This window comes from Priapulus caudatus, unplaced genomic scaffold (genome assembly GCF_000485595.1).
Source record: "Priapulus caudatus unplaced genomic scaffold, Priapulus_caudatus-5.0.1 Scaffold36, whole genome shotgun sequence".
Classification (NCBI taxonomy): domain Eukaryota; kingdom Metazoa; phylum Priapulida; class Priapulimorpha; order Priapulimorphida; family Priapulidae; genus Priapulus; species Priapulus caudatus.
Window position 1 is genome coordinate 479,043 of NW_014577097.1, and position 27,708 is coordinate 506,750.

Below are 27,708 nucleotides of genomic sequence, written 5' to 3' on the forward strand. Positions count from 1 at the left end.
GGTGGCAGGTAGACTGGGGGACTATAGGGTCAGGGTAGCATGGGTAAGTAGGGTGGCAGGCAGACTGGGGGAGTATAGTTCAGTGTAGCATGGGTAATTAGGGTGGCAGGTAAACTTGGGGAATATAGCATCAAGGTAGCAGGGGTAATTAGGGTGGCAGGTAAACTTGGGGAATATAGCATCAAGGTAGCAGGGGTAATTAGGGTGGCAGGGAGACTGGGGGCGTATAGGGTCAGAGTAGCACAGGTAAGTAGGGTGGCAGGTAGACCGGGGGAGTATAGGGTCAGGGTAGCAGGGGTAAGTAGGGTGGCAGGTAGACGGGGGGCCTATAGGGTCAAGGTAGCAGGGGTAATTATGGTGGCAAGTAGACTGGGGGAATATAGCATCAAGGTAGCAGGGGTAATTAGGGTGGCAGGGAGACTGGGGGCGTATAGGGTCAGAGTAGCACAGGTAAGTAGGGTGGCTGGTAGACTGGGGGCCTATAGGGTCAAGGTAGCAGAGGTAATTAAGGTGGCAGGTAGACTGGGGGAATATAGCATCATGGTAGCAGGGGTAATTAGGGTGGCAGACCTGTAGACTGGGGGAGTATACTAATAGGGTCAGGGTAGCACAGGTAAGTAGGGTGGCAGGTAGACTAGGAGGCTATAGTGTCAGGGCAGCAGGAGTAAGTAGGGTGGCAGGTAGACTGGGGGACTGGGTTAAAGAGGGTTAGGCAGGGTGCAGGTAGGATTGCAAACACACACAGTAATGAACTATGAGAAGGTGATAGCAGTAAGAGAGAGGGTCGTCGCCGCTCGTCAGTGGGTGTGGGTGGGAACTAGGAGTTTGGGGCAAGGACAGACTGAACCGACATATACTGGGTAGAGGTTAGACTGCATGGCGGTTAGGCTGGACGAACAACTAGCCGAGTACAAGATCGAGGCTGGGGGGGAAGGAGGGCTGGCTGAAGGTTAGACTCACTCCACTCGTTATCCCATAAGGAGTGACTGGAAACAAGGTAAAGTGCAGTTCGTGTGGAGTTTATGGGAGCATGGCAGTGTAAGTATACATGTGTCACGCTGGGTGCAGGGTAGGCTCTGCGAGCGAGCGAGCGATCGTACCCCCAGCGTTCTATGCGTCGCGTACTAGTACTCTTACCTTTCCACGAGGTGATGCAGCGCCTTGAAGAGCAACGTGCGACACTCGTACGACATGCCATTTTCCCACGATCCGGAGCCCTCGACTTCTGCAACGCAAACCATAAAAAGCGTCACTAAGCCGCACGCATTTACAGGTGGAGGGAACATCAATCTACACATCGATCTATGGCCGATCGAGGAAGGTGGAGAAGAATCATCAACAGGGAGGTCAGCCCCAAGCTGAAGTCTCAGCGTGGACCATCCGCGAGAAGAACTACGACAAAGAAGAAGAAGAAGACAGGTGGATGGCACAATGACAAGAGTTCTGGCCAGAGCAACCTGGATGCACTGGAGAGTAGAGCTTCGCAGTTCGGTGCTGCGCTGTACAGAGAGATGGGCATGAATAACACGCACCAGGTGTGGTATACGCACGTATCTGCAGTAGTGGGGGAGGAGGAGAACCCTGCAAAAATTCCCCTGGGTATTTAATTTACAAAAAAATACATCATCAAAACACACGTAGATATATATATCATTGCAGCGTTTTTAACCTGGCACTTGCTCGCCCGTGATCTGCCGAGCCACAACTGAACTTTTTACGAACTGTCTATTTTCGTGATTTTTACTACAAAATCGATTCCGGCAGCGCGGCTTTTCCCAGCAGCCGGAGCAACGGCAATTTGCACATGTAGCCTAGGTAAGGCAGCGGGAGCGCTGTCGCATGCAGAAGGTCACTGTACCGTACCACTGTACGACATGCAACCTGCCGTCCTACGTACGCTGGCACTGTGAACAAAGCTATAGTTCTACGCTATAGTTCACGCGGCACGACAGTACCAGTAACCGTGAAAGCATCATGCTAGAAGTACATGACATCCCAAATCAGTCTCAAACACACCACAAGCCCATATTGCATTTCTGCTGTGAGCAAACCGAACTGTTTACACTTCATGAATGTAGTAGTACCACATGCCACACACATACACACACGCACAACTCTGAGCACACGCTGTATGCATTGCACGAGGGAATTTTTTCGCCCGTGTGCAGACGACAGAATCTGCGTGACCATCACACAATGTGTGTACATGAAAACAGCGAGCACGCGCTGTTTCGCAGAGCACTGACCTACATTGCCACATATTCCAACTAACATTAATTTTATTTATGTAGCATGTGTCTCTTGCTGACGTCTGCGTGCGGGTTTTATTATGTGTGCGCCTACTGCGGCAAGCGATGCTGCAGACCAATTATTAGTTTACATAGCACAGCGGCATGTTTACGTGTCAGATTCAAAGCACGAAGTGACACCCAATACCACTGCCATCAACTAGCTTACAGTACTATAGTAATGACGTACACGCTCGTTACACACTACAAGATTATTACAAGTCTTTGCAAATCTTACAAATCTTTTCATTTAGCAAGTAGCTGCAGTACGCATGTAGATTTTGTTGTATTTGCCTACAGCTACTGAATGTTCAGCTACAGTTATTTCATGTTTTCCTACAGACTGACATGAAGTAACCGTGGACAAATATGCATTACTGACAGTATATGCATATTTGTCCACGGTTACTTCATGTCAACATATTGTCATTGCATTTTCACGGCTAGTTATTGCATACAATTAATTAACGGCTACTGCAATCTTTAGACATATGATTTCCTTTAACAGCTAAATAGGCAATGGGCCGAGGTGGCAAAATCAGTCTGAAAAATTACTTTCGTTTGACACTTCATGGTCCATGGAACCAAGTTTAATTTTGGCTATAAGTAATATACATTATCCTGATGATAAATCACCAATGTTCACCCCAAAATTCTTGCACATTAGTTTGTAATAAGCGTTTGAAAGGTGGAATTTTCCGAAACAGGCAAATTCTGCCAATAGATGGCTGTATGCGAAGCTTGAACCAATCACGGTGCTCCATTTCACCATAATGGCAGCCCCACGATTTGTAGTTGTAATAACAGACCAAGTAAATACTAAGACTTAGTGAATGAATAGTGATATAATATAATGATATCTGATAAATAATAGTAGATAAAATAGATTAGGATTAAATCACTGCAAGATAATTTCAATTTCTACCCCCAGAGCTCTGTGGTTAGATTAGTGACTGTGGACACTGTGACAGTGTTAGTCCGTACCACTACTAGTACTGGTCACTACCAGTACCAGTGCCAGTGCAGTGGCGAAACGATCTTTTCATTCAATGTTTATAAAATAAATGTAATGTTGCAATAAGTGAGTGTTATGAATTAAATATTCTTCAATTAGGTCGTGGTGACATGCCAGCCACCGTTGAATTTAGGGGCTGTCTCTACTTTGATCATTTACTTATGTCAAGACAAGAGTAATCACAGTATGTAATGATTAAGTTATAATGATTATCATAGACATAGTTATGTGGGACAAACAGTCATATAAATCATAGAATTAAGATAAGTTGCTGGGTTGAAATTCACGTTGTCAGTACTTAGCAAGAGAATGGCATTCTTTCCTGACATTGCCATTGGAGACCCAACCGTGTGATTTAGATAGCAGAACAAATCAGTAGAGCAAGCTAGATTATTTGAGGTAAAAATGCAAAATAGTATTAGTTTATAGCCTTACAGCTCTCAAAAGAGGATCAAATATAAAAATTAGTATTTATATTCTTCTAGAAAGGCAAAACCACAGGCAAGCTACATTTTGCATATCAGTACAGTCTAAATAATGCATATAGCATGGTTCTTAAACTATCGTAATAACAAGAAAAATCCTTGTAGGTCTACATTCAGTAACACTTCTGGCTAGCTCTTGATTAGTTTGATCAAATTGAGTCATGTCATTGCAAACACTATAGTAACTTACACAAAAGAATTGTGCTCGAGAATCTAAATACAAATGCACATGTACGTCGTACGATACGGTGTGACGATTCACTGATACATCGGCCCACAATATGGTAATCGATATGCACCATCCGTATCGTGATACAAACGATACAGATGAATTCTTTCTTCTATCTTATGAACTCCCTCTCAGTATCATGTAAATATCCTTGGCTGTCGTAGAAACCTGGGTCAATATATGTGGCACACTTGTATTGCCCCAAAAATTGTTACTGCAAAACAATAAAGAGTGCGAACTGACAGACTGGTGCGTGTCGGTACTACACACGTATTGTAGCATTGTTGTACCTCCTTAGCCACTTGATGGGACAAAAATATAGGAAATATAGCAGGTTATCCTGCAAAATATAGGCGGAATATAGGAATTTTGAGGAATTGAGCAGAAGCTGTGCACACATTCACCCTACAACCTTGGCTCCTGGAAGGTCTCTAGGTTGAAACAATTCAGAGATACTCACTGTCTGCAGGAATAGGATACTGACTTTTCAAAGAGATGCACATGACCTGTAAAACTTCACAATAACAGCTCTACTCAGAATGCTTGGTGTAATCCAGGTCCACCAGATAGAAGTGGAGTGCATTGATATGGGACTATATAGTACAGCAAGTTCTGGTGAACATGTTCTTATGAACTACAGTGCCATCCATCCTACAAATATAATCTTTTATGCCAAGGATTACTTGCATGTACTCTAAAGTCTACAAGCATCACAGATGCCATAGACAGGATACACAATCAAATCTCCATAACTAGCTGGCAAGGCATTGTCATACAAATAAGAATACTATACTACCAACTTATAATGTATCAGGAGCCAAGGAATTATTATAGAGAAGATTGCTGCAACAAATGATTTTGACATATATTTGTACATGGCTTTGATATACTCATATTACGTTGAGTATAGGACGTTGTTATGAAAGTATTTGGATACATATTTTCTGTCTGTCATGATACGTATCGACGGTATCGTATCATGACTTACGTGTCGAGATACGTATCGTATCGTGATCCTAGTGTATCGTTACACCTCTAATGCATGCCTATACTTTCTAACTGCCAAAATATCTGCAAGGGGGACAAGAGAGATGGTTTAATTTTGCATCTGTTTTAATCACCTTGGACTGCATGCATATTCACAAAAAGCTAGCTTCAAGGCCAGCTACCAATTTAATCGATACGCAAAATACAGGTATATTTTATTTCAGGCACTTCAACGGTTTAAAATTGACTTTTGATATTTTATATGTAAGTCGTATATATCTGAATTTATTGCCTTTTACATCCAGAATCGGTACAAACTGCAAAGTCATACTTACCGTAATATGTAACATTATACTCGGGACTATACAAAATCAGTATGTGTGCTACCCCAGCAGCAACAGAAAAGCATTGCCAATGCCAATTACGCACGAATGATACTCCTAGTAAACGTAATTGTAATATACAGCAAATTCAATGTAGGACATTTTAATCTGTCAATGGTACTAGATCACACACACTAAAGAACACATGCAAAATGTAATGTCTCCCCCTACATTTGCAGCATGAATTTACTCTTCATCACTAGTGTCATCTTCAGAAATACCCTCATCTTCTGCTCTATGTGGCTGCTGAATATCTAAATACTGTTTGTAAGAACACAGCTCATATCAGAACACTGCAGCTTGTTATCTCTACATGTATACATGTGCACTTTCAATGCAAGCACCCAGTTTTGTTGCATTTACATGCAATGTATTTTTGCAGAGCATCAGGTGCAAAAGAAATGCTATATTCCAAACTGGTTACAGGGTTCTCCCTCCGTTGCGCAAAAAATAGGTAGCGTGCGATACAGTAACCATGGCCGTAAAACAAACGGGAACGCACTACACACAGTTTTACTTCGTACACAAGATGGCATTTAATCCACGCGATAACAATTAGCGCGATCTACATGCTAGGAAAAGGTCAAACTTTACAAAGCTCCCCTTCAACAAATGCTCCCAAGCACAGACTCCCTCTTAATTATTAAGCCGCTGCGCATTTAGCGAGTTATAGCCGCATAAACGCACTTCGCACAGGTGGACAGACACTGCCTCGTTCCTGCTACGTCACGCGCCGCTGGAGGGAGAAGCTGAAAGAGAATGCCAAGAAGTGGGAGGCGCAGGGGGAAGGCATGCGATAAAATGCGTCCGGGTGGGAATAGCCGAAAACGTGTACAGGCTGTAGGAATATTAGAAAATGTGTAGGGGGTGGGAATAGCAGAAAATGCGTAAGCTGTCAGCAGGAATGGGATCAAATTCAACGGGAGAGATTAGTGTACTGTGCGACACGTGTCAACACGTGTGTAATGGGCAGTTATGTACGACCTGTTAGTAGGCCTACACTGCAGTCTACTAGACTGACTGTAGTGACGTCTCGTGGTATTAACGGTTTGACATAGATACAGGGTAGCAAGAAGCAAGAGCTAGTGCTATGTGCAACAGCACCCATGCGCTTATTTATTTATTAACGACAAATTCTCCCTTATCTTCCTCTACGTACATCCGTTCTCTCGTTCTTACATTTTTGAAATTATTTCTAATGAATACTGAACTGGAAGAAATACTTTGTACGTAGCATAGTGTAAACACGAGTTAACTGGGGATAATTCTTACACTTAACTCATTGAAAGTACTCGGGAAAAGTTAAGCAGATAAAATAGATACTGGGAGATGGGGGGAGACAAGGCTCTCAGGAAACTATTAGTATACATATTAAAAGACTGGAGCGATGTTAGGAGAGAGCGAGGCAGATGTTAGCGGATAAGCGATCTTGTGGGAATGTCAGATGTGATGTCAATAGTAACGAACTGGGCGGAAGGTCAGTAGAGCTGAGATTGGTGATTTGAGGGAAGAGAAGATGGATAAATAGAAAGAGCAGTAGATGGAGGGGGTAAGGGCACTAGATGAGGTAATGGGAGATGCAGAAGAAGAAGGAAAAGAATGGGGGAGTAGGGCGAGCAGTACGTGAAGAAATGGGAGTAGGTGGAGGGAAGTAGATAACACGCTACCAATTATAATCTTGCTCGGTTAATCGTGATTAATGAAGGAGATACGCTAATCTTTAGTACTGGCTTTCGCCTAAGCGCGTTATACACACTGACATTCTCCTTTCCAAATTCGCTTACTTATTAACCTTTCGCCCATCAAGTCTCTCATCTACTAGCAGCTTTTTCCTGGTTAATCAATTCACCTTCTGACTTAATTACGAGAAGGCGTGCCGTCATAATGGTCTACATCTCTTATGAGAGGCTGCTGCTATGGTTACAGCGAGCCGCGCGGGTCCTGTCACATCCACGCTGCTGCTGCTGCGTGCTGGCGCTACACAACACACCCACCGTTCCCCCTCATCCTCCCTCCCGCTCTCCCTCCCTCCCCATCTACACATCTCTATTATTCTCTCCCGTGCGCACACACACGCACGCACACGCGCACGCGCGCATATTTGCATGCGCGCATATTTGCATGCGTTCGTCATTACCAAATCAATATGTGATGGTTACGATGATCTTTTTTCCTTTGTTGTAAAATTATTAAATTATTTAGATAAACACTGTTGTCAGCGAGGTGAAAAATCACCGGCAGCATTACGCCGACGATGTACCGTTCAGTGCTAAAGTTTATGTAAACAGCGCCTGTTATTTTCCAGCCAGAGAATCCTGTTAAGAATGGAGGAAAGGGGAGCATGGCGTATCTGGTACCATCGGTGTCAGTCAAACACGAAGGAAACACGTTTTTGCTGTCACGACACTCGGTTGCGGAAACTCGGCTGCTGAGAGCAGTCAACCAGGAAAACGGCACACCAATAATTAGCACGCCGCCTCTCACGCTCTTCCCACGCACTCGTGCAACCACGCACGCACGCACCCACCAACGCATGCACACCCACATGTGCGTGGCCCAAAGCACTCTCACCACCTATACACCGATCCTCTCACGCCCGCATACACACACACACACACGCGCACAAGCTGACACGCGCACATAGTCGCAGTGCTGATCAATATGGACATGAAATTTTAATACCAGCTTTCAGAAACGAGTCGATTTGCAAGCTGTATTGATTATGAACGCGGAGTAAAATCTGAACACACAACGCCGCGCCGCGACGCGAGCACTTGTGAGACAATTTCTTGCTCAGTATATTATCAGGACAATTACAAGCATGACAGCGCCGCGTGTAGACACTGCCACGCCAGAATGAAGCAGGTTAAATAGGGTTGGAGGAAAAGGGAAACAATGTCTACAGTGCTCATGGGTCTGTCCGTTGGAGTTGTGGTGCACAGGCACTTGAAACGTCTCAATAAAAAAAAATTGGTTCAAGCTTCACATAGAGCACCGTGATTGGTTCAAGCTTCACATAGAGCACCGTGATTGGTTCAAGCTTCACATAGAGCACCGTGATTGGATCAAGCTTCGCATACAGCCATCAATTGGCAGAATTTGTCTGTTTCGGAAAATTCCACTTTTCAAAAGCTTATTACAAACTAATGTGCAAGAATTTTGGGGTGAACATTGGTGATTTATAATCAGGATAATGTATTTAACCTAGATAACCAGATTTAAACTTGGTTCCATGAGGTGTCAAACGAAAGTGAACAATAGTCACTCTTGGCTTGGCCCATGGCCTAAAAGCTAACCAGTGCACACAAGGCTCATAATTAACACCACCAACGTTAGCAACTGCTGCTAAATCCCCCAATTTTTACCTAAAATTTTAAATTGAAGGCTAAATTTGCTACCATAACTGCCTGGTCACGTTGGTAAAATTTGCAAAACCAACATCAATTGGACAAAATCCAGGTTGTTAGGAGCAAAAAGGAAACTTCACCGTATAATGAAATTAAGTGCTATTTTTATGTCGTACGATGGCAGACGCATATTATTATGTTTGCTTTGCGAACACGTGATTGACTGCTAAATATTTTATGCGCTAGCGAGCATGTGCAACCATGTAAAGTAAATTAATTACGAGCCCTATTATAACTTTGGCTAAACACCTACAGGTATTACATGATCCCCTTTGCAGTAATCATATGTACAGCTCAGAGAGCAACTGACATCGAGTGCTACTCAAAATCGCAGTATAAATCAAGTCCGTTAAAATATTGGCTTAGCAACAAAAACATGCAGCAGCACAATTACACGGCTCTGCTCCATGCGGGAGCAGATCTAAATCGACATGCTAGCGCTGCACAAAGCTTTCCCCGTGCATGCCGCAACCTGTATCGAAGAATCTTCAGCAAAACGTTCGGCTGTACTACAACGGTGAGATTTGTGCGATTAAGTGCGAATTCTCGGCAGCGAATGCTGATTCCGCTGTTCAAAACAAACGTCATCGCGTCGCCGCCGAGAGCGTGAATGAAGGAGCTGACCGCTATTTACACGTACACGTCGTCGAAAACACGGTCGACAATCTCGCTCGGCCGCAGATTGCCTTCCTGCCTTCACCGCTGGTCGCGCTCCTTTCAAAGCGTCGCGGTTTCACCGCGGAAGCCAGGAAATCACTGTTCGCTGCTGCCGCGCCGCTCGCAGACGGCGAGGAGACGCGCCGGCTGCCTGCGCGCCACTCGTAGACCCATCAATACATCTGCTGTTGACTCTATGTACTGTACTGTAATAAACAGATGAAGAACAGCTCTGCCTGCTCGCCGTGCCTCTGTGCGTGGAAGGCGGCTAGGCAGGCAGGCAGCAGCGCCGCGCTCCCCCTGGCACTGTGAACTTCACACAAACCTCGCCGGCCGCTGTCACCGGCCGTGACTGCTGACCGGCCAGCGGCACTGTAACGCAGGGTAGCATCGCAGGTCTGAACACAGAGGAGGGGGGAGGGTGCGTGTGTGTAGCGGTCTCACTGTGCGCCACCGGCAACGCAGCATTTATGTTGTGACACAATTTACTACTGCACACGATGACAGCCGATACAAGCTTCACTATACTGACACTCTACACGCTACTGCGCCTTAGGACTGTTAGTATCATCACCTAACACGCTAACCTAACCTGGATCAGAACTGAAGTGTTTACCCTCTCTCCCTCCATCAGCAGACAATCTGTACCCTAACCTGGATCAGGTGTTAGAGCTCCCTCCCTCGGCTGATAACGCATACGCTAACCAGGATCAAAAGTGTAAACTTTCCTCCCTCAGCTGGGAACGTGTACCCTAACCTGGACCAAAACTTTAAACCTTCCTCCCTAAGCTGGCAACCCGTACCCTAACCCGGACCAAAACTTCAGACCTTCCTCCCTAAGCTAGCAACGCGTACCCTAACTAGGATCAAAAGGCCAAAACTATATCGATCAACTGGGGTAATGCTATCCCCCGGGCGTGGAGGGAGGTGACCGCAACGTGGCAGCACTAGTGTTAGGATTAGGGTCAGGGTTAGGGTTAGGGTTAGGATTAGGGTTAGGGTTAGGGGTTTTGCATCATGATATCTGTCCCCACACCATAGATTAATTTTTGTGGATCACAATGCCTATCTATAGCGCTGCGAGATATATATTTTTAGTTGTAGGGTTAGTGTTGGAGGTCTTGTAGTTAGAGTTACCGTTAGGGTTAATGTTTTGAACGTCATCGTCAACGTTATCACGTGACCTCCCTCCACGCCCGGGGGATAGCAACACCCGATTAACTGCCACTCCGTACTCTAACCTGGGCCAAAAAACTTGTATGCCCCCCCCCCTACGCCTTGCACTCTAACCTTTAAGTTCAATATAGTACTTAAAAGCAACTATCACACACAAACACACAACATACACCCCCCCCCCCACACACACACAAACATACACACACCATAACAAGCAAACACAGGTACAAGTGCACTCCAGCACAACACTTCGGGAAACGAATCTATCCGATTCCCGAGTCGCCGAGACCTAGTTCAGCCTACCAGGCTCGCGCGACCTCTACAGCCCAGCCTGTTAGTCTAGTCTGCCTGCCTATCAACGACAACCGAATACAGCTCATTGAAACGACCATAGGCACGAGCGGGCCCAGCAAAATGCCAGCTGTGGGTACGCTAGTCTGGCACTATCAGTTTCCAGACAACGCGAAATTGCGCACAAAAAACGACAACACCACCGCGGAGCGATGCAGATTGCGTCGCTCTATAATCCACGATCTTACATTGACCCAGAGCCAAGTAGCAAACTGTACATGTGTGCCATAGCTGGCAGGTACAAGCCTGCTGCACAGAACTGGTTCCTTGACTATCGGGCACGATCAAAGCCCTAGCACTGCGGCTCCCAGTAAAACAACCGGGCATTGTGTTAAGCATAGTTAGCAGCGAGCAAACGCCGCACGCATTCATGCCTACCGTGGAACTAAAGCTGACTCCTACAAGTTTTTAACACTAACAGCCGTATATGAAACGACAAATATGTACTGCAGTAAATGAGAATGTACGCGTGCACTAACGGACCGTGTTCCACGCATATTTAGCGCATTTCGCAATATTCTTTCGTCAAGTACGCCAGTGACTGTTTAGAGATTTTATAATCCCTAACAACACGCTGCGATTAGAGATTTAATTAATCTGATTTGAATTTAAAACGAACTGATGCAGACAAAAAATATTCTGTAACAATTTCATTAACATCCAATCTCAGTCACTCACTCGTGATATTTCTATCACGGAATCAATGCCTTCTGGCAATATCTCGTACAGCATTTAATAGTTTGAGCAGAGTAACCGGTAGCCATGGCAGCTGATACGCGTGTAAATCAGCTGGTGCTGACATCAGATACTGCGTCGTGCATGTGCGCGAGTGAAACGTTAAACATACTGTCACTGTACAATGTACATGTATTACAGTAGGCATGTGCATAAACAGTACAACGCGCTTCTTAGAACAATTTCTATGACACTGTAACTAGGTGGTAAATAAACGACATGCAACTAAAACAAATTTAACATGGAGATATAACATACATGATGTATTCACAGAGATAAAAAAAAACATGCCATATGTTCAGATGTTGGTGAGAAAAAACCACAGTGCATTGCCACATCTCTCAGCCGCATTTGGATTCAGTCAATTACGCACGTAAGACTCTATGGAACACAATTGCAAGATGAATTGCCAGCGGTTCCCCGAACTAGGCTGCTGTTACTCACAGCTGCATTCTGTTCTAGCAGCAAACAGCAGCCAGCGAAAATATGTGTAAACCGGCACACAAGCTTTAGTGCAAATTAGGACCTGATCCCCTGCTCCTCTATGGCTGGCTGCCTACAGTGCATTATAATAGCTTCAGAGGGGCAACGACATGATTATGTCACTCCTGTGCAAGCTGCCCTATTTTTCCTGCGCAGCAGTAACCAAATCCACCTACTCTGGGTTGAGAGGCTAGGCACACTCTAAACAAATGGTTGTTATAAGACACTGTAGAGGGGCTACCCTCTTATGATTGCTTGCACGTGCACGGCTACTGCTATTTTAGCAGACCGCAATTAAGGCTAGATGACATTATTTAACACAACATCTCTCGAGGTAGACAAAACATTTTTGAAGTTTTAACAGTGAACAATTTCCTGGACTAGCTTTCAGATTAACTAGACTAACTTTCACATTTACCTGTTAGCTCCCTGCTGAGAATGTTGTTGAGGTTAGGCTCATCTCCATACCAAAATATCCACAGTTCCTTTGTAAACATTAGGTGGGGCCGCATCAGGTCGGCGCTTCCCTGCTTCACCCTCCGCCACATGCACAATATATCTGCGCTCACACATCGCGCGAATGACTGTAGCACGGGGTCCTCCAATGGCTCCACACAGTAACTGTTTTCGGCACTAAATCGTCTCCATTTTATTCCGTTAATGTCCGCCTGAAAAACAAGAGTGAACCTGGCATTAGCCAAGATAGAAGATACACCTGGTTGGAGTGGTGACACTCACTCACATGTAAAGAAAGTATTTATAAATGTTAATGGCTTCGTCATTTGCTTGAGGCGTCAAAGTGTAACAACGATAGCGTTTTACATTAAGTCTATTTATAGACCATATTTATACTTTGTGGCAATACAGTTGTTAGGATAATTAAATTATGTTCCACTGCCAATTTAACCATGCAATATCAATTAATTAAAGACCACAAACTCTAATAAAACAACAGGATCTTGTGTTATTTGAAAAACATGGATCGGTTGCTAACAACAGCAGCACATCAATTATAAATGCAGTGTTTCCCCTGCATTGACACGAGCGAGGCGGCCCACCTCGCTCAAATTCTCAGCCGCCACACAGAAATTTGTCCAAACCACCGCCTCGCTGACGAATCTTTTGACAACTTGAAAAAGAGATTCAAGAGTCTCATACAATATGTTCAGAATAGCTTAGAATGCACCAAATTGCACCATTTTTTCAAAAATTTCCCACGGGAGCGTGGCCCCGAACCCCGTAGCTTGGCCAGGACCTGCGCTGCTCGCTTTGCTAGGACCTCAAAATGTGCAAATACATCACACAAAACATTTACCGCCTCACAGACCTTTTTGGCCAGGGGAAACACTGTAAATGCATACAGGTATTACTACTGTTTCAATATGTTGGTATTACTAGTGACAGGGTAACGATTTATTGCGATGAAAATTTACTACCTTGAAACTATGCCATGAACGTAATGTTAGAGCATGCTAATGCTTAACATTCAAAGTCTGTAACTTTGTTGTGGTACTAGAGCTCTCCAAGAAACGGTATTGCTAAGGTTAGAATACCGTTTCAAACATTGGCTGCAGCTAAACACGTAGTTGTCTTATTTGCCAAGTATCGCCAAAGAACACTTCACATGTGATATACCAAATGAATCAGTATACATCCACCTTCTTGTAACCATCAGTGCGCTACGATGCGCTGGGTACTTACGGGGTTACAGCGACTTTTTGAGACAAATACAACCAAATTTAGGAATTTGCCACCATGTTTGCTATCATTCCGACTGTGACTAAAATCCGCAATGGATCGAACAAGGGAAATTAAACAATCTGCGGTCCTCATGCAAACCACCCCTACATCCGAGAACATGTCATCTAAGGTTTTTACAAATGGCCCAGACATTTGTAAACATCGTTTCACTTGCTTTGGCCTTTGGTGTGTAATTGCCGTGAGAGCCATCGTGCAGCTATTGTACTCTTTCTGTAGTATTTTCTAGCGAGTCTTTTCCGTTTCGGGTTTTGCGTGTCTATCTTCCATTGACTCATGCGCAGTGTAAACATGGCGGGTAAAGCTGATTGGAAAGTTGATATGCTGTGAGAATTAGCAGATTATACCATGAATTAAGAGATACATTCTAGTTTAGAAGCAGGACAACTGTGAGTTAACGTTCATATTTCAAACAAGGCAAGTCAAAGGTGGTAATAGAATAGTTTTATTTGAGATATACAGAGTTATTTATCTAGATCTGCAGAGGTGATAGGTTTTTTGTATGGAAGGGTGTCAGGCTGTATAGACAATCTGTCGCACAGCCTGGTCGGGCTATTGTGGTACCAAAAATGTGGCTGTATATACTTACAAAGGAGAATTAAAACCTACAACTCACTACTGTTTTATAACTGTCTGCTATTGAATGACATGTTTCTGTACCATTCCTTACTCAGCATATAAATAACTGAGTAAAACACAACCCCAAAATGTCCAACTCTGCTAATAAATTAGGGAGGTCTCAATGCTTAAAGAACCCAATGAATAAGAACACCACATATTATTAGTAATATTACACTATTATAAAGCACTAAGTCTAGCAATTTACGTTGACCCTACCACACACGGTGTAACTGTAACTGAATGTTGATGAAATGAGGCGGTCACATTTAAAAACTAATTAAATTAAATAGGCCTACTCAGGTTCGGGGTTATTCGTCAAATTTTTAAACATCTGTCCGAATGGTTTTGTCAGGAAAGTCCTCAGTAGCTGCGATTTCAATTGCGAGAGGAACAGTCTAGGTTATATTAAACCTTATTTATTATGTGTGCCTATATATCGATGAAGATGATCCAGGCCATGATTTAGCTTGGGACCATACCGTACTTAGTTAGTCTTTACTTACCAACGCGAACAAGTTCGTGTGGCAGTCTTCAAGGCTTGCACCGTTCGTTGACGAATTGGCTGAAGTCATGGTGAGTCCATGACATACACTATAATCTCAGCGACAATCTCAATTGGTGAGAGTCATTTGAGTTCGTGTAAAACCTAAAATTCAACTAAAATTTAACCTAAACAGGTGAAAATGGCGATCCAATGGCGACTGAAACAACAAGGCGGTAGTGCCGTCTCAGCTGATTGGTCAGCGTATTTCCACGTGACTTGTAACCTATCACATCTATTTACCTCTCGTCAAACGTTTATTTTGAAGCTTTATCTACAAATATTTAAAGTACTTGCATATAGCTACATTAGATAGATCATATATTTAACTAAGTATACAATTTTTTAATAATTATTATTTATGAAATGAGTTTAAGTAAAATATCAGTTCCTATGAAATTCTTAGCAGTACTGCCAGTAGGTCAACATAAGAATGTCTGCGCCCACCAAACTTCATGTTTACCTAAAGTTCTAAACAACTTCATGTTTACACTCAGTGGTTGTTGTAATTTATTGTAAACCACGTTTCACGCAAGAAAAATGCCTGGATACGTCTGGTTATTTATTGCGGCTATTATATTGTACTTTGTCATTTCCAGGTAAAAATATCATTATGACTATGACGAGTATGAGTTAATATCATAAATATGACATTAATGCGTTGCTTTCGTGCACAATCTTTTATAAAATAACAGTAAACTGTAATTTGTAAAGACTCAACTAAAGAGTAAAGTAAACAAATTTGATTACTTTTATTGTTGTTAATAAACTATTAACTTAAAGCCGCACATGCGCATCCAAACGCTAATTTCTCCAGTACTAGACTAGCAAATACTTCGTGTCATGCATAATCACACTACCTTATGACAAAATAAACTCTAGTTCCTCCCATTTCACTGCGCGTTGTCTTATAAAAAGTATTTGAATATACCTCCAATGTTGTTCAAATTCTCCGATGTTGTTGACAGCGTTGCTGCGGTACAGCGATACGGGTGTAGCAAAGATAAAAACATGTGACGTCACCTCACCAGTTCGAGGCTAAATTGTTTGGCAAACAGTCGGCGTTTGCGCCAGAATGCCAGTTTTCTCACCTTTTTCTTGTGGGTTTTAAGCAAACGCGCAGTGAAATGGGAGGAACTAGAGTTTATTTTGTCATAAGGTAGTGTGATTATGCATGACACGAAGTATTTGCTAGTCTAGTACTAGAGAAATTTGTGTTTGGATGCGCATTGTGCGGCTTTAAGCAATATAAAACTCAAACTAAACCCGAAAACTATAAATGCACACACGCACGCACGTACGTACGCACACACATGTTCATGATGTACCACTTATACACGTCTAGACTTTATCGCTTTCCCGCTTCATAATCCACGTATTACTACTACTAGTACTACTACTGCTGAGACTGAGAGGGTGTATGGACCGTACCTCACCTACTCCACTAACGAGTCTAGGGAGTTGCCTACGCCTACTCCCTAACCCTAACCCTAACCCTAACCATATCAAATAGTTACCAGGGTACGTTCCGGTATACCGGACCGTACTCAGGGTACGTTCCGGCAGTACCCTGGGGGACATAGACCCTATGAGCACTACTACTACTACTACTAGCTTGGCAGATGGCAAGTCCCAGATGACGTAGCGATAATAGTCTGATGACGTCACAGGGAAGAATTTGAGCAAAACGTAACTAGTTGAACTTTGGAGCATTTTTACGTTATGATAACTAATAAATTTCTATTCTTGGTAAAACTAAAAATATTACCACAACACATATAAATTGAGAATTAAAGGTGGTGTGGGCTGGGTCACACTAATCAGATTGAGAAAACTGCTGGGTACATTAACATTTGACTTTAGTAGATCTAATGTCCTGTAATCAGAGCCTGCCTTGTTACGGCAAACAGTGCTGTAAGATGCATTCTTCATATTTTCCCTGCATAAATGTGACCAGGAACCTGACTAACCATTACTACTGGCAGTAGCTGGCACAGTGTACCAGGTTGGCACTAGGTATAGGGACATACCACTCCTAAAAACAGAATCCAACTTTACACACATTAAAAGCTTATTTAAAGAATCCCATAGTTAACTATGCAAACCAGTATAATTTACATATATATGTATGGAAATGTACTGATAGGCTATAACCCTTTTCTTTTGTCTAGGCTTGTTAAGTTTTTAATCCAGCAATGGCTCTCAGTGAAGTTCCATTTGACTGTACACATAGGAAAAATTGGATTCCTAAAACTGTACAATGTCTCCTTGCTACTCCGCAACGATGCAAAAGTGGTAGGTGTTTTGCTATCTTGACACTGAGCACCGTATAGAGCATGAGTGAGCTTTTACCTCACTCATTTTTTGGTGTCATCACATTAGACTATATTAAAAACTTAATGGTGGTTGTTTTAAATTGTTAACTGTCCCCCATTCATAGATTCGGCTGGTTTATATGACAGAAAGTATCCAGCTTTACAGTTTAATAGCATTAATCCATCTCTTTTCATTGCAGGAGATCGACGCAGTCTGGATTTCAAGCAGCTTAGTGAATGCCAATGTCAGGTCAGTTAATTAGCATATATGTGTGTCCATATTAGAAACAAATACAAATTTGAAGACGGTACTTTATACTCAGCTTCTGATTTTGTAGCACACTTATAGCCCTGTGCGTGGAAGAGGTCAGAGTTCAAGCAGACCTGCACAATAAGCAGATGAGAAAGAAGAAGAAGAAAGTTGGAACCCATGAGCCAGGTGAAAATCAGCAGTGATCCATAGATGGGTGGGGGTTTTACTATTGTTTGTTGTCACCTTAATATACTAATATTTTTAGCATTAATAATAATAAAACACATTTTAAATGTTAGTTTTATCAATATGAGTCTACAGTAACTGCTTTTACTAGTTAGTACTTACTTTATCTCTAAATTCACAGATGCCATGGAAAGCAAGTTAGTACGGGCAATTGTGTCAATGATGCCAGTAAGTAAATAATTCTGTAAGTTACATATCATGGTCCTCATGCTGGTCTGGTCTTTAATCAAGACTATTTGTCATTTTGTAATTGTTAAAAACTGCTGCAAATATGAAGAAAATCAGGTACAATAAACTGTGGTATGAAATACATGTTCACACAAGGCAGTAACCACTGACTATTTTTACAGTATACACAAGGCAGTAACCACTGACTATTTTTACAGTATACACAAGGCAGTAACCACTGACTATTATTTACAGTATATACAAGGCAGTAACTACTGACTATTATTTACAGTACACACAAGGCAGTAACCATTGACTATTATTTACAGTATATGTCCATACGGATCAGTGATGTCAGTGTGGTGTTGCTCAGAGCTGTCTTTCAAGATTGCTTGCTCCATTCAACAGTGAACGAGTTCTCACTATCCTGCACTCAGGAGGATTCTGTGTAAGCTCATGGATCAAATCATTACAATAGAAAGATATTGTACTGTTAGAACTGTACTAGTACTGTTATGTAGAGAAAAGTAACACCATCTCCATCGGCCATCATGTTACGAAGTATAGAAAATTACAAAAATTGTGTAAATCAATTCCATATATATTGTAAAATGGTTGTATCATCATATTTATGTTATACAACATAATAACGTATTATGTTGACAGGTTATGTTTTGGTTTTTTATAGACTTAAACTGATAATACATATCATGACAGCATCTACAAAAGTATTGAGAAGCGTGGAGAAGGTATGAGCAGGCTATATTACCCTCATCTAAATTAACGGTTAACATATCTGCTTTCACACTTTGCCTACTGTCGGCACGGAATTTGTCAGGCCAGTGTAATTTTCACCTCTATTCTAATCTCTTAATTTGGATACGTTGCTTACATTGCCCGGATATAACTTTAATATCATGCCGATTCTGTTGTTCCTATGGTAATCCTTAATCACAAGTTATATTTCATGTTGGAGTTTGTACATCAGTTTCAGCCCGGTGAGCAGCAGCCGTGTATCATAGATGTGACTACTAACAGTACCTTACACATTCACGTCGGCACGCGGGGCGGCTTCTCCCTTCTAAAGCTCAAACTCGGTGTCTCTAAACCTCAAGTGCTGATCAACGAAGGTAAGAGTGAACTGTACAATGTACAACTGCTCCTGTGTATTACACTGTTTTGTAGAAATTTAGTGGATGCTTGAGCTTCACAGTCAGCTTTATCAAGTAGTGTAATCGGGAGAATGAATCTGTCTTACAGGGTGTATGTCTGTCGTCAAAGTGGCACCACCACAGCCGGAGAAGGAAGAACAGGAGGATGTTGAGGATACGGAAGCTGAGCATATGACAACAAACTGGAAATACTTCCCTGAAGTGACCCTTCTGAATGTGGATGGCACAAGGGTGGCTGTGCTGAGAGAAAGTGGACAAAGGTGAGACAGCATGAGAGTATCTATGCTATAGAGAGGTCAACAGCATGATAGTATCTATGCTGAGAGAGAGCGATACAGAGAGAGATGGAGAGAGAGAGAGAGAGAGAGCAAGAGAGAGAGAGAGAGCAAGAGAAAGAGAGTGAGAGATTGATAGAGAGAAAGCAAGAGAGAGAGAGAAAGCAAGAGAGAGAGAGAGAGAGAGAGAGAGAGAGAGAGAGAGAGAGAGAGAGAGAGAGAGAGAAGAGAGAGGGAGAGAGATAGAGAGATCGAGAGAGAGAAACAAAATAGAGAGACGAGAAGGGTGCGTGAGAGAGAGAGAGAGAGAGACAGAGAGAAAGAGAGAGAGGAGAGAGACAGAGAGAGAGAGCAGACAATCGAGAGAGGAGAGAGGAGAGAGAGAGAGAGAGAGAGTAGGACACAGAGAGAGAGAGAGAGAGAGCCACGAGCAGAGAAGAGGAGAGAGAGAGAGAGAGAGAGAGAGAGAGAGAGAGAGAGAGAGAAAGAGAGAAGCGAGAGAGAAAGAGAGAAGACGAGAAAGAGAGAGAGAGAGAGAGAGAGAGAGAGAGCGAGCGAGCGAGCGAGAGAGAGAGCGATACAGAGAGAGATAGAGAGAGAGAGAGAGAGAAAGAGAGGGTGAGAGCGAGAGTGAGAGAGAGAGAGAGAAAGCAGAGTGTATGACACATTGACACGGTGGTAGACAATAATTTGTTGTACTGCTGTGTTCATGCTTTATCAACACTAATTGCTACTTTAACGTTGTGTTTTCAATTAGGTTGCTGTCACACGTACACGCCTGCAGTTATGCTGGATGTTCTAATGTTTACAGGAGTGTCACACTCACGATAGAAACAATCCAGTTTGATTCGACATTGCAACCAATGTTAAATCCTAGTCAGCAATCACCAGCAGCTCAATATGACGTCATCATTAAAGGTAATGCTAGCATTGATTACCTCTATAAATACATATTTGAGAGAAAAATCTGCAGATTGTAATAAACACAAATGGAAATCTTACTGTGAGTGGAACAGCAATCTTATTCCTATATACTACGTGATTAGTTCTAGGTCTATAATAATTATTTCAAGTTTCCTCGGGAAGTTATTATTATTCTTTTCTGTAGCTCATACCAGACAGGGGTCGCCACTCCTCTCTGTCCGCCAACAGCGCTATATATATAAGAGGTCTATATGACATCGCAGAATTTTTGACGTCTCTATTGATCGGGTCGTCTTCATGGTTGCTGATGCACCTTTGCAGACGTGCTCGTGAATGCGACATACGTGAGGCTACTGTCATGTAACAAGTTTGCTGTGAAGGGTGAGGTTGGGCGTGGTCACCTTCAACTGCTGGCGCAGGTATCTGCCTGCCATGCCCATTACCATGAGGACATCATTGCCTACTGGAGCACAGTCATCCCAACTCTCAGTCCAAGTAGGAGCCAGACCAGCAAACACAAAATGTTAGGTTCATCTTCACTTGTACATGTTAACGGTGAACAACTCTCTCGCCTCCGGTTTCACTGAGGCATACTTCGTAAAGGTTTTTTAAAATAGCACGTGTAAGAAATTGTTTTTTAATGGTATAGCCAGGATTGCACTTGCAGTTCTGTGGTGTTATGTTCGTGAAATAACATTTACGTCGAATTCTGTTGCAGTTTCATTTAGATTTCAGATCTGTAGGCAAACTTTGATGTGGAATGTAAATTTTGCTATGCCCCTTTGCAGTGCTGATGCTCTAGTCACTGCCACAGTCTGTTATCCTCCCATTGTCTGTTTGCATGATCGCATTCCTCAGAACCTCACTGTGACGGCTGTTGTTCGCTGCATGTAGGAGCAGGTCGCTGTTCTGGGCAGCGGTCAGAACCTGGCAGGTGAAAGTCAGTGCTGAGATGTCCGATGCCTCGCTGCTGACGACGTTCACCGGCTGTCCGGCCGCAATCACCTCGTTCACCAAGGCCAAGTTAGCATGGGAGAGGCAGGGCATAGATGAGGCTAGCACCCCACCCACCTACAGTGACAGGTAAGTGTGCATGGGAGAGGCAGGGCATAGGTGAGTCTAGCACCCCACCCACCTACAGTGACAGGTAAGTGTACATAGGAGAGGCAGGGCATAGGTGAGTCTAGCACCCCACCCACCTACAGTGACAGGTAAGTGTACATAGGAGAGGCAGGGCATAGGTGAGTCTAGCACCCCACCCACCTACAGTGACAGGTAAGTGTACATAGGAGAGGCAGGGCATAGAATGAGTGCTTAGGCCACGCCCACCCATCTACCAGTGATCAGGTAAAATGTGCATCGGGAGAGGCAGGCATAGGGAGTCTAGCACCACACCCACCTACAGTGACAGGTAAGTTACATAGGAGAGGCATGGGCATGATGGTGAGGCTAGCACCCCATCCCACCTATCAGTGACAGGAAAGTGTATGCATAGGAAGGCAGGGCATAGGTGAGTCTAGCACCGCCGCCCACCCACGCATACAGTGACAGGTAAGGGTAGCATAGGAGAGGCGGGCATGGGTGATCCACTCTCCATTCCAGCTAAACAGTGACAGGGTGATGGGTATGCGGGGCAAAGGGCCATGTACGGGACCACCCCTACTACATCACCCGCCCTCCCGCAGTGAGTAGTAAGATAACAATATTGGTGTTTTTAGCTCATCTGACGTAGTCGGATGCATCTTGTAGAATCGCATGATCGTGATCGTGTCCGGCCGTCCGTCCGTTTGTGCGTGCGTCAACAGTTGGGCATAAATCTTAACCGCGTCTGAGCGTAACGTCACGATATTTGGGAACGTGGGGGGGGTGTAATCCGAAAACGAGTTGGGCATGTCTCGAAGCTGGGGGCAACAGTAGAAAGGTCAAGGAGTGTAAAAGAAGGGGAACACTTCCCTCCTTAACTTAAGGTATAGGGAGGAAATGCAGAATTGCGGCACAAATCTAAACGGCTCGACCTAGGCTCGTGATAGTCGGTGTATAGCCTCATGGTAGGAAAAGCCATCACTGTGCCGAAATTGGAGGTCACAGGTCAAAGGTCAATGGGGCACAGGGCAGATTTTAGACATTTTCTGAGGACAAACTTTTTTGTTTCAGCGGTGACCTAGCATTTTTATGGCTTTATTGAAAGGACCATGAAATGTACTTTCTGCTGACATGCGAAGAGTAAGTGTCGGATAACCTTTTGACCCTTAAGAGGAGGGTTAAACATGGATTTGTTTACTGTTAGAAAGAATTTGACTGCCGGGTTTAATAGTAGAATCTATACATGCCTGGATGTATGAGGCTACAATGTCACAGTGAAATTTCAAAAGCTAAATTTGGTTGAAGAAGGTTTATGCTCCTTAAATCGTATAATTTCTATGGCATTCTGTACTGTCAGTGTGTTACATGTAACTTATGCCACTGCCAGTGGCCACTGCCAGTGCATGTGGTGGCGATAGTACTGTGTAGTTTTTGCCTGCGTTACTTAGTTACAGGTGGCAGCTGTCTATTTCAGCCTGTAGGCTTGCGTAGGTAAATGGATGAGTGCTTACCTATTCTGTCTTGCAAATAGTTGTTGCTACTACGTACGATGGGAGCTTCCATCTTTAATCTTAAGACACTTAAACGTATGCGCCGGCAACTTTCATAATGATCCCAACGAACATTCCTTTGAGAAGTTTCCTGATACCATCCCTGTGCCTTCCACTGTTTCGGCGCGTATGTGAACACATTTGGGACTAACAGGGTTTACTAGAATCTCACCACTCCACCACAGAGTCACCGCAGTAGACGTTAGATGAGCGCTGTCGCTCCGCGGCACTTGTTTTGTAGTATGCAGTCACTCATAGTTTCAGAATGACAGAAGTTAGCGAAGTAAGTAAGCGAGTTACAGTGTGTTAGCTAAAATCACAATGCTCACAGTCGTCGAGTGCTATGAAATCTACCACCATTAAATTTCAAGCCAACCAGCTGGCATCTTGGCCAGTCATAGCTTGATATATTTCAATCGTTGCTGAATGTTATTGTAAGATGGTGTGTTGTTCGCTTACTAGGTTAGAGGGTTGCATCGAGTCACTTCTTATGCACACTGCTGGGAAACCAGACTGCAGAGTGAGTGATGGAACAACCACTATGTGGCAGCACCAGTGGAACACACCGCTGTTTCTTGGAATCTGTATATTTAAGGTAAGTACTTCATTGACAAACAGGGATGCTTATAGTGTGCTATCAGAATTAAGAGATGTGTGCACAGACATGCGCCTATATCTAAATCTATCTTTTATGTTCATATATTTTTAATGTTAGCAAAGTTAGTAAACTACAACAAATTTATAACTACAACAAGAGTGTGGTGGCCTTATGGTAACCTCATTAATGACATTTAATACATTTCAATGTAAAGATGGTGTGATTAAACATAGTAACATACATACATATACTGTAGCGATTGTTTGTATTATATCTTACAGCTGAGCAAGTCGGACCCCGTCGTGAGTTTCCATGGCACTGTTGATAATCTTCAACTAGAGTGCTGCCCTCCAGTGTTGGCAATTGCAAAGCACATTATACAGGTGGTCAGCAAGACGCGGCTTGGGTCCGATGATAAAGACGTGACGCTTGACACTCATATGTCAACAGCAGCCGCACAACCGAAGCTGACCATTGGAGATTTTAACATGAGCTTCAATTACATTTACCTATTCATGACTGGAAGCAATAAAGGTGATCATCATCTCTATACAGCATTGTTAAATAAATCCATCGTTAATCTATTATTAGTGTGAGGATATGAAACTGATATCTTTTGGTAATGTCTCTTGATGTGTTTGTCGGTGTTTCTGTGCAGTACATGTTCTTGTAAAGGTGTCTCTGGGCATTTGTCTGTGCTGCATATCTTTCTGTACGTGTGCCCATGGGCATCTCTGTATGTATATGCCTGTGGTACGTATTACTGTAAGTGTATCTGTGGGTGATACATGTTTGCTACATGTTCCTGTACATGCATCTGTGGGTGATATCCATTTGCTGCATGTTGCTATACATGTGCTTCTCAGTAATTTCTATGTATTGTATACGCTGTATATTTCGCAGTGGTTTAATTTTCGCGAATTTCACGAACGCGTCTCCGACCGCGAAAATAACAACACGCAAATAATTCATACCGAATAATACCGAATAATACATAATTCACCGACCGCGAAATTAACCACTCGCGAAATTGTCCGTCAAGTCTGAATTGGCGAAAATATCTGTACGCGAAAAATATGGCGTATACAATGTAGTTCATGCTTATTGATGTTATTCTTGTCGTGTGTTTGCAGTCTGCGTGATGACGACTGTTAACAGTCTCAAAGTGGATCAACAGGATAGCAAGGTGTTTGTGGCGCAGGAGGCAACTCGACTCTACCAGTTCCTACAACAAGGAAAGGTCTGTACACGCACTCACAACAACTACAGACCACACGTGTTTTTACAGCAAGGACGTATGTAGCTGTACAGGCTTTTCTGCCCTTGGTAGCAAAATCGTATAGCCTCTCCATGCGTGTGTTCACATCAACTAACGAACTGTGGGTTGTGTTTTGCAGATGGCAACGGTGGTGAGTTTGGACAAACTTGCAGACCATCTATGTGAATTACCAGTAATCAGACTCAGTTATAAAAGCCAGACTAAGGTGAGAACTGTTTCACAATTCTCTGCAGTAGAGAATCCAGTCGTTAGTCATGCGCATTCATATAATTAATTATGGCAAGAAGCAGACTGTCTAAGGTGGTTGTCACTGGTCACTCACTGTTCCTAGGACATTATTTGTCTATCGTTCCTAAGGCATTGCTATTATGCTGATCGTAAGGAATTCCCTGGGGCGTTACATATATGTTGTTGTCGTTGTCCAGGATGTGAATTTGCAACTGCTAGATGACATTCATCTTTGCTGGAACACCAACCTTCACATGTCCTTCATCAGTCTAGCAGAAGAGTTACAGGAGTTCATCACCTATGCTGAAGGTAATCACAAATCAGCATCTCACATAGAAAGCAATTTCAGGGCAAGACAGGAATTTTGAGTAATCAGATCATTGCTTACATATTTATGTGATCGTGTAATGTGATGACATGTTGCATCCCTTGTTTATGTTGCAACAAAATGTTACTTATAATAGGGTTCTTATCAGGAATTATAGAAGACATGTAATTTATGGATGGATGAGGACGGGTACGAGAGAGGGTTGCACCAAGTGGAGTCAATTATGCATGTCATATGCGGCCACAATGTACAGGGACACACTCGATCAGTTTGAAGACATATACACCAAGTTGTGAAAACCAAGCATAACTATGTTGGGATTGTCACAATTAAACACAACTGATAATTACAGCGTGTTGATTAAGTAATTAGGGCATGTCGGAGGATTTGTGGGATGTCGTAAATTAGCTTCAGCTTTGAAGGAATGTCACACCTGAGAACTCTGAGCTTTAGGGCCTGGGGAGACGTCTGAATAGTAATTTGTCTGCTTACAGGGATGTTTCCTAGAGAAGACGAAACGTCCTTAAATGCTCCAAGCTCCAAGCCAGCCAGCATACATGCGAGACTGCGTGGATCCATCTGTGTGGAGCTGAAGTTGTCCAGTGAACATAGGTACCTTCTCTGCTTGTCCAGTAACTACAAAACACTTATCATGATGGGTCGATTTCTTGCTATATTGTCTCTGGTTGTTTCATTGTGCACTATGTTGATCCGTGATCGGTCTATTGCGCACTATGCTGATCTGTGATTGGTTCATTGCGCACTATGCTGATCTGTGATTGGTTCATTGTGCACTATGCTGATCTGTGATTGGTTCATTGTGCATTATGTTGATCTGTGATTGGTTCATTGCGCACTATGCTGATCTGTGATTGGTTCATTGTGCACTATGCTGATCTGTGATTGGTTCATTGCACACTATGCTGATCTGTGACTGGTTCATTGGGCACTATGCTGATTTGTGATTGGTTCATTGCACACTATGCTGATCTGTGATTGGTTCATTGTGCACTATGCTAATCTGTGATGAGATCATTGCTTGCTATGTTGATCTGTGATTACTTCACTGTTTGCTATGCTGATCTGTGATTGGTCGACGGCTGCAGGGTAATGGCGCTTGCCGGAGAGGTCACGCTTGACTGGCAGTTGAAACAGCTGACAGCCAAGATGGGCAAGCTGCATATCTACTGTGACGACTTGGCCGTGTTCACGCTGGAGGACATCTCGCTCGGCAGCCTTCACCACAGCGACCAGATGAGATTGGAGCGTGAGAGCTGTGAGGACCTGCAGCAGAGGACCAACCGTGCCTGGTCTGTCACCATAGCAACCGGACAGATAGTCTTTCCCCATGGTTACAACTTCGCCAAGACGCACCAAGAGGTGAGCGATGTTTGCTGCTGATAGATATATCGTCAGATACCAACTGAATGCAGCAAGAGTGCAATGTACAATGCACTCCTACGTTGTGAATCGTCAGCTGGTCAGAATGGGACAGAAATAATACTAGGATGGCAAGGTGAAAAATTGAGAGCACTTACATATTCTTCTGTAGATCCACTACACTGGGTTACACAGCCACGTTTCTCCTGACTCGTTCATCCCAGTGTAACTAAGTACCCGCTTATATTCTTCGCAGGCAATCAACATATGGAAGTGGCTGAAGCTAGTGCATCAGATGATGCCGCGCCCGTTCACAGCAGACAGCCCACTGCCGGCCGATCTTCTCATACGAGTGCGAAGCTTCTCTGTGCAGGTTAACGACGATCCGTTCGAAGTGAAGCTCAGGGACAACTTTGAGGTACTGCATCACCTCATCGACAGCACGGAGTTATTCGCTCAAGTTGTTAGAATCGGTGTTAGACAAAGGGCTATAGGGAAACGTGGGTCGCAATCGAATTTTACGTACGTGCGGGTTTTCTGTTGGTCACTATGTTTATTAAAACCAAGATGATGATGACTTGAAGAGATGCCTTATAGCTGAGATTCTATGCCATGAGATTTTACTGTTAATGATGTTACTGCAGTATACAGCACATTGTCGTCTAGTGTCCGCATTAAATTTGCCTACTGAAATATAATGTAAAGCATTCGTGACATTGTGCTGCCATGCTTTAGTAGTAACATAACGTCAACTATGTTGATGTATCAGCATCTGATAGGTGCAAACGTATTT

The 27,708-nt window shown here is 43.4% G+C and overlaps 2 protein-coding genes across 2 annotated transcripts in view; one reads left to right on the plus strand and one right to left on the minus strand.

The window, feature by feature from the left end:
- Window positions 1-15,273, minus strand: part of LOC106818034 (mediator of RNA polymerase II transcription subunit 13-like) — a 34,973-nt gene extending 19,700 nt beyond the window's left edge. Inside the window, exons 1-3 of the mRNA XM_014822752.1 lie at window positions 15,079-15,273; window positions 12,615-12,864; window positions 1,138-1,225 (exon numbers count right to left, since the gene is read on the minus strand). Of these exons, the coding sequence (XP_014678238.1) occupies window positions 1,138-1,225; window positions 12,615-12,864; window positions 15,079-15,147 (407 nt within the window). The 5' untranslated portion in view covers window positions 15,148-15,273. The remainder of the gene's footprint in view (window positions 1-1,137; window positions 1,226-12,614; window positions 12,865-15,078) is intronic.
- A 273-nt stretch (window positions 15,274-15,546) lies between these two features.
- The window catches only part of LOC106818045 (protein KIAA0100-like), a 37,224-nt gene continuing 25,062 nt past the window's right edge, over window positions 15,547-27,708 (plus strand). Inside the window, exons 1-20 of the mRNA XM_014822763.1 lie at window positions 15,547-15,715; window positions 17,288-17,411; window positions 17,632-17,681; window positions 17,770-17,870; window positions 18,052-18,098; window positions 18,428-18,546; window positions 18,787-18,847; window positions 19,087-19,228; window positions 19,359-19,530; window positions 20,303-20,463; window positions 20,791-20,992; window positions 21,364-21,552; window positions 23,565-23,697; window positions 23,982-24,234; window positions 24,834-24,940; window positions 25,098-25,184; window positions 25,405-25,516; window positions 26,030-26,147; window positions 26,642-26,915; window positions 27,172-27,333. Of these exons, the coding sequence (XP_014678249.1) occupies window positions 15,657-15,715; window positions 17,288-17,411; window positions 17,632-17,681; window positions 17,770-17,870; window positions 18,052-18,098; window positions 18,428-18,546; window positions 18,787-18,847; window positions 19,087-19,228; window positions 19,359-19,530; window positions 20,303-20,463; window positions 20,791-20,992; window positions 21,364-21,552; window positions 23,565-23,697; window positions 23,982-24,234; window positions 24,834-24,940; window positions 25,098-25,184; window positions 25,405-25,516; window positions 26,030-26,147; window positions 26,642-26,915; window positions 27,172-27,333 (2,673 nt within the window). The 5' untranslated portion in view covers window positions 15,547-15,656. The remainder of the gene's footprint in view (window positions 15,716-17,287; window positions 17,412-17,631; window positions 17,682-17,769; window positions 17,871-18,051; window positions 18,099-18,427; window positions 18,547-18,786; window positions 18,848-19,086; window positions 19,229-19,358; window positions 19,531-20,302; window positions 20,464-20,790; window positions 20,993-21,363; window positions 21,553-23,564; window positions 23,698-23,981; window positions 24,235-24,833; window positions 24,941-25,097; window positions 25,185-25,404; window positions 25,517-26,029; window positions 26,148-26,641; window positions 26,916-27,171; window positions 27,334-27,708) is intronic.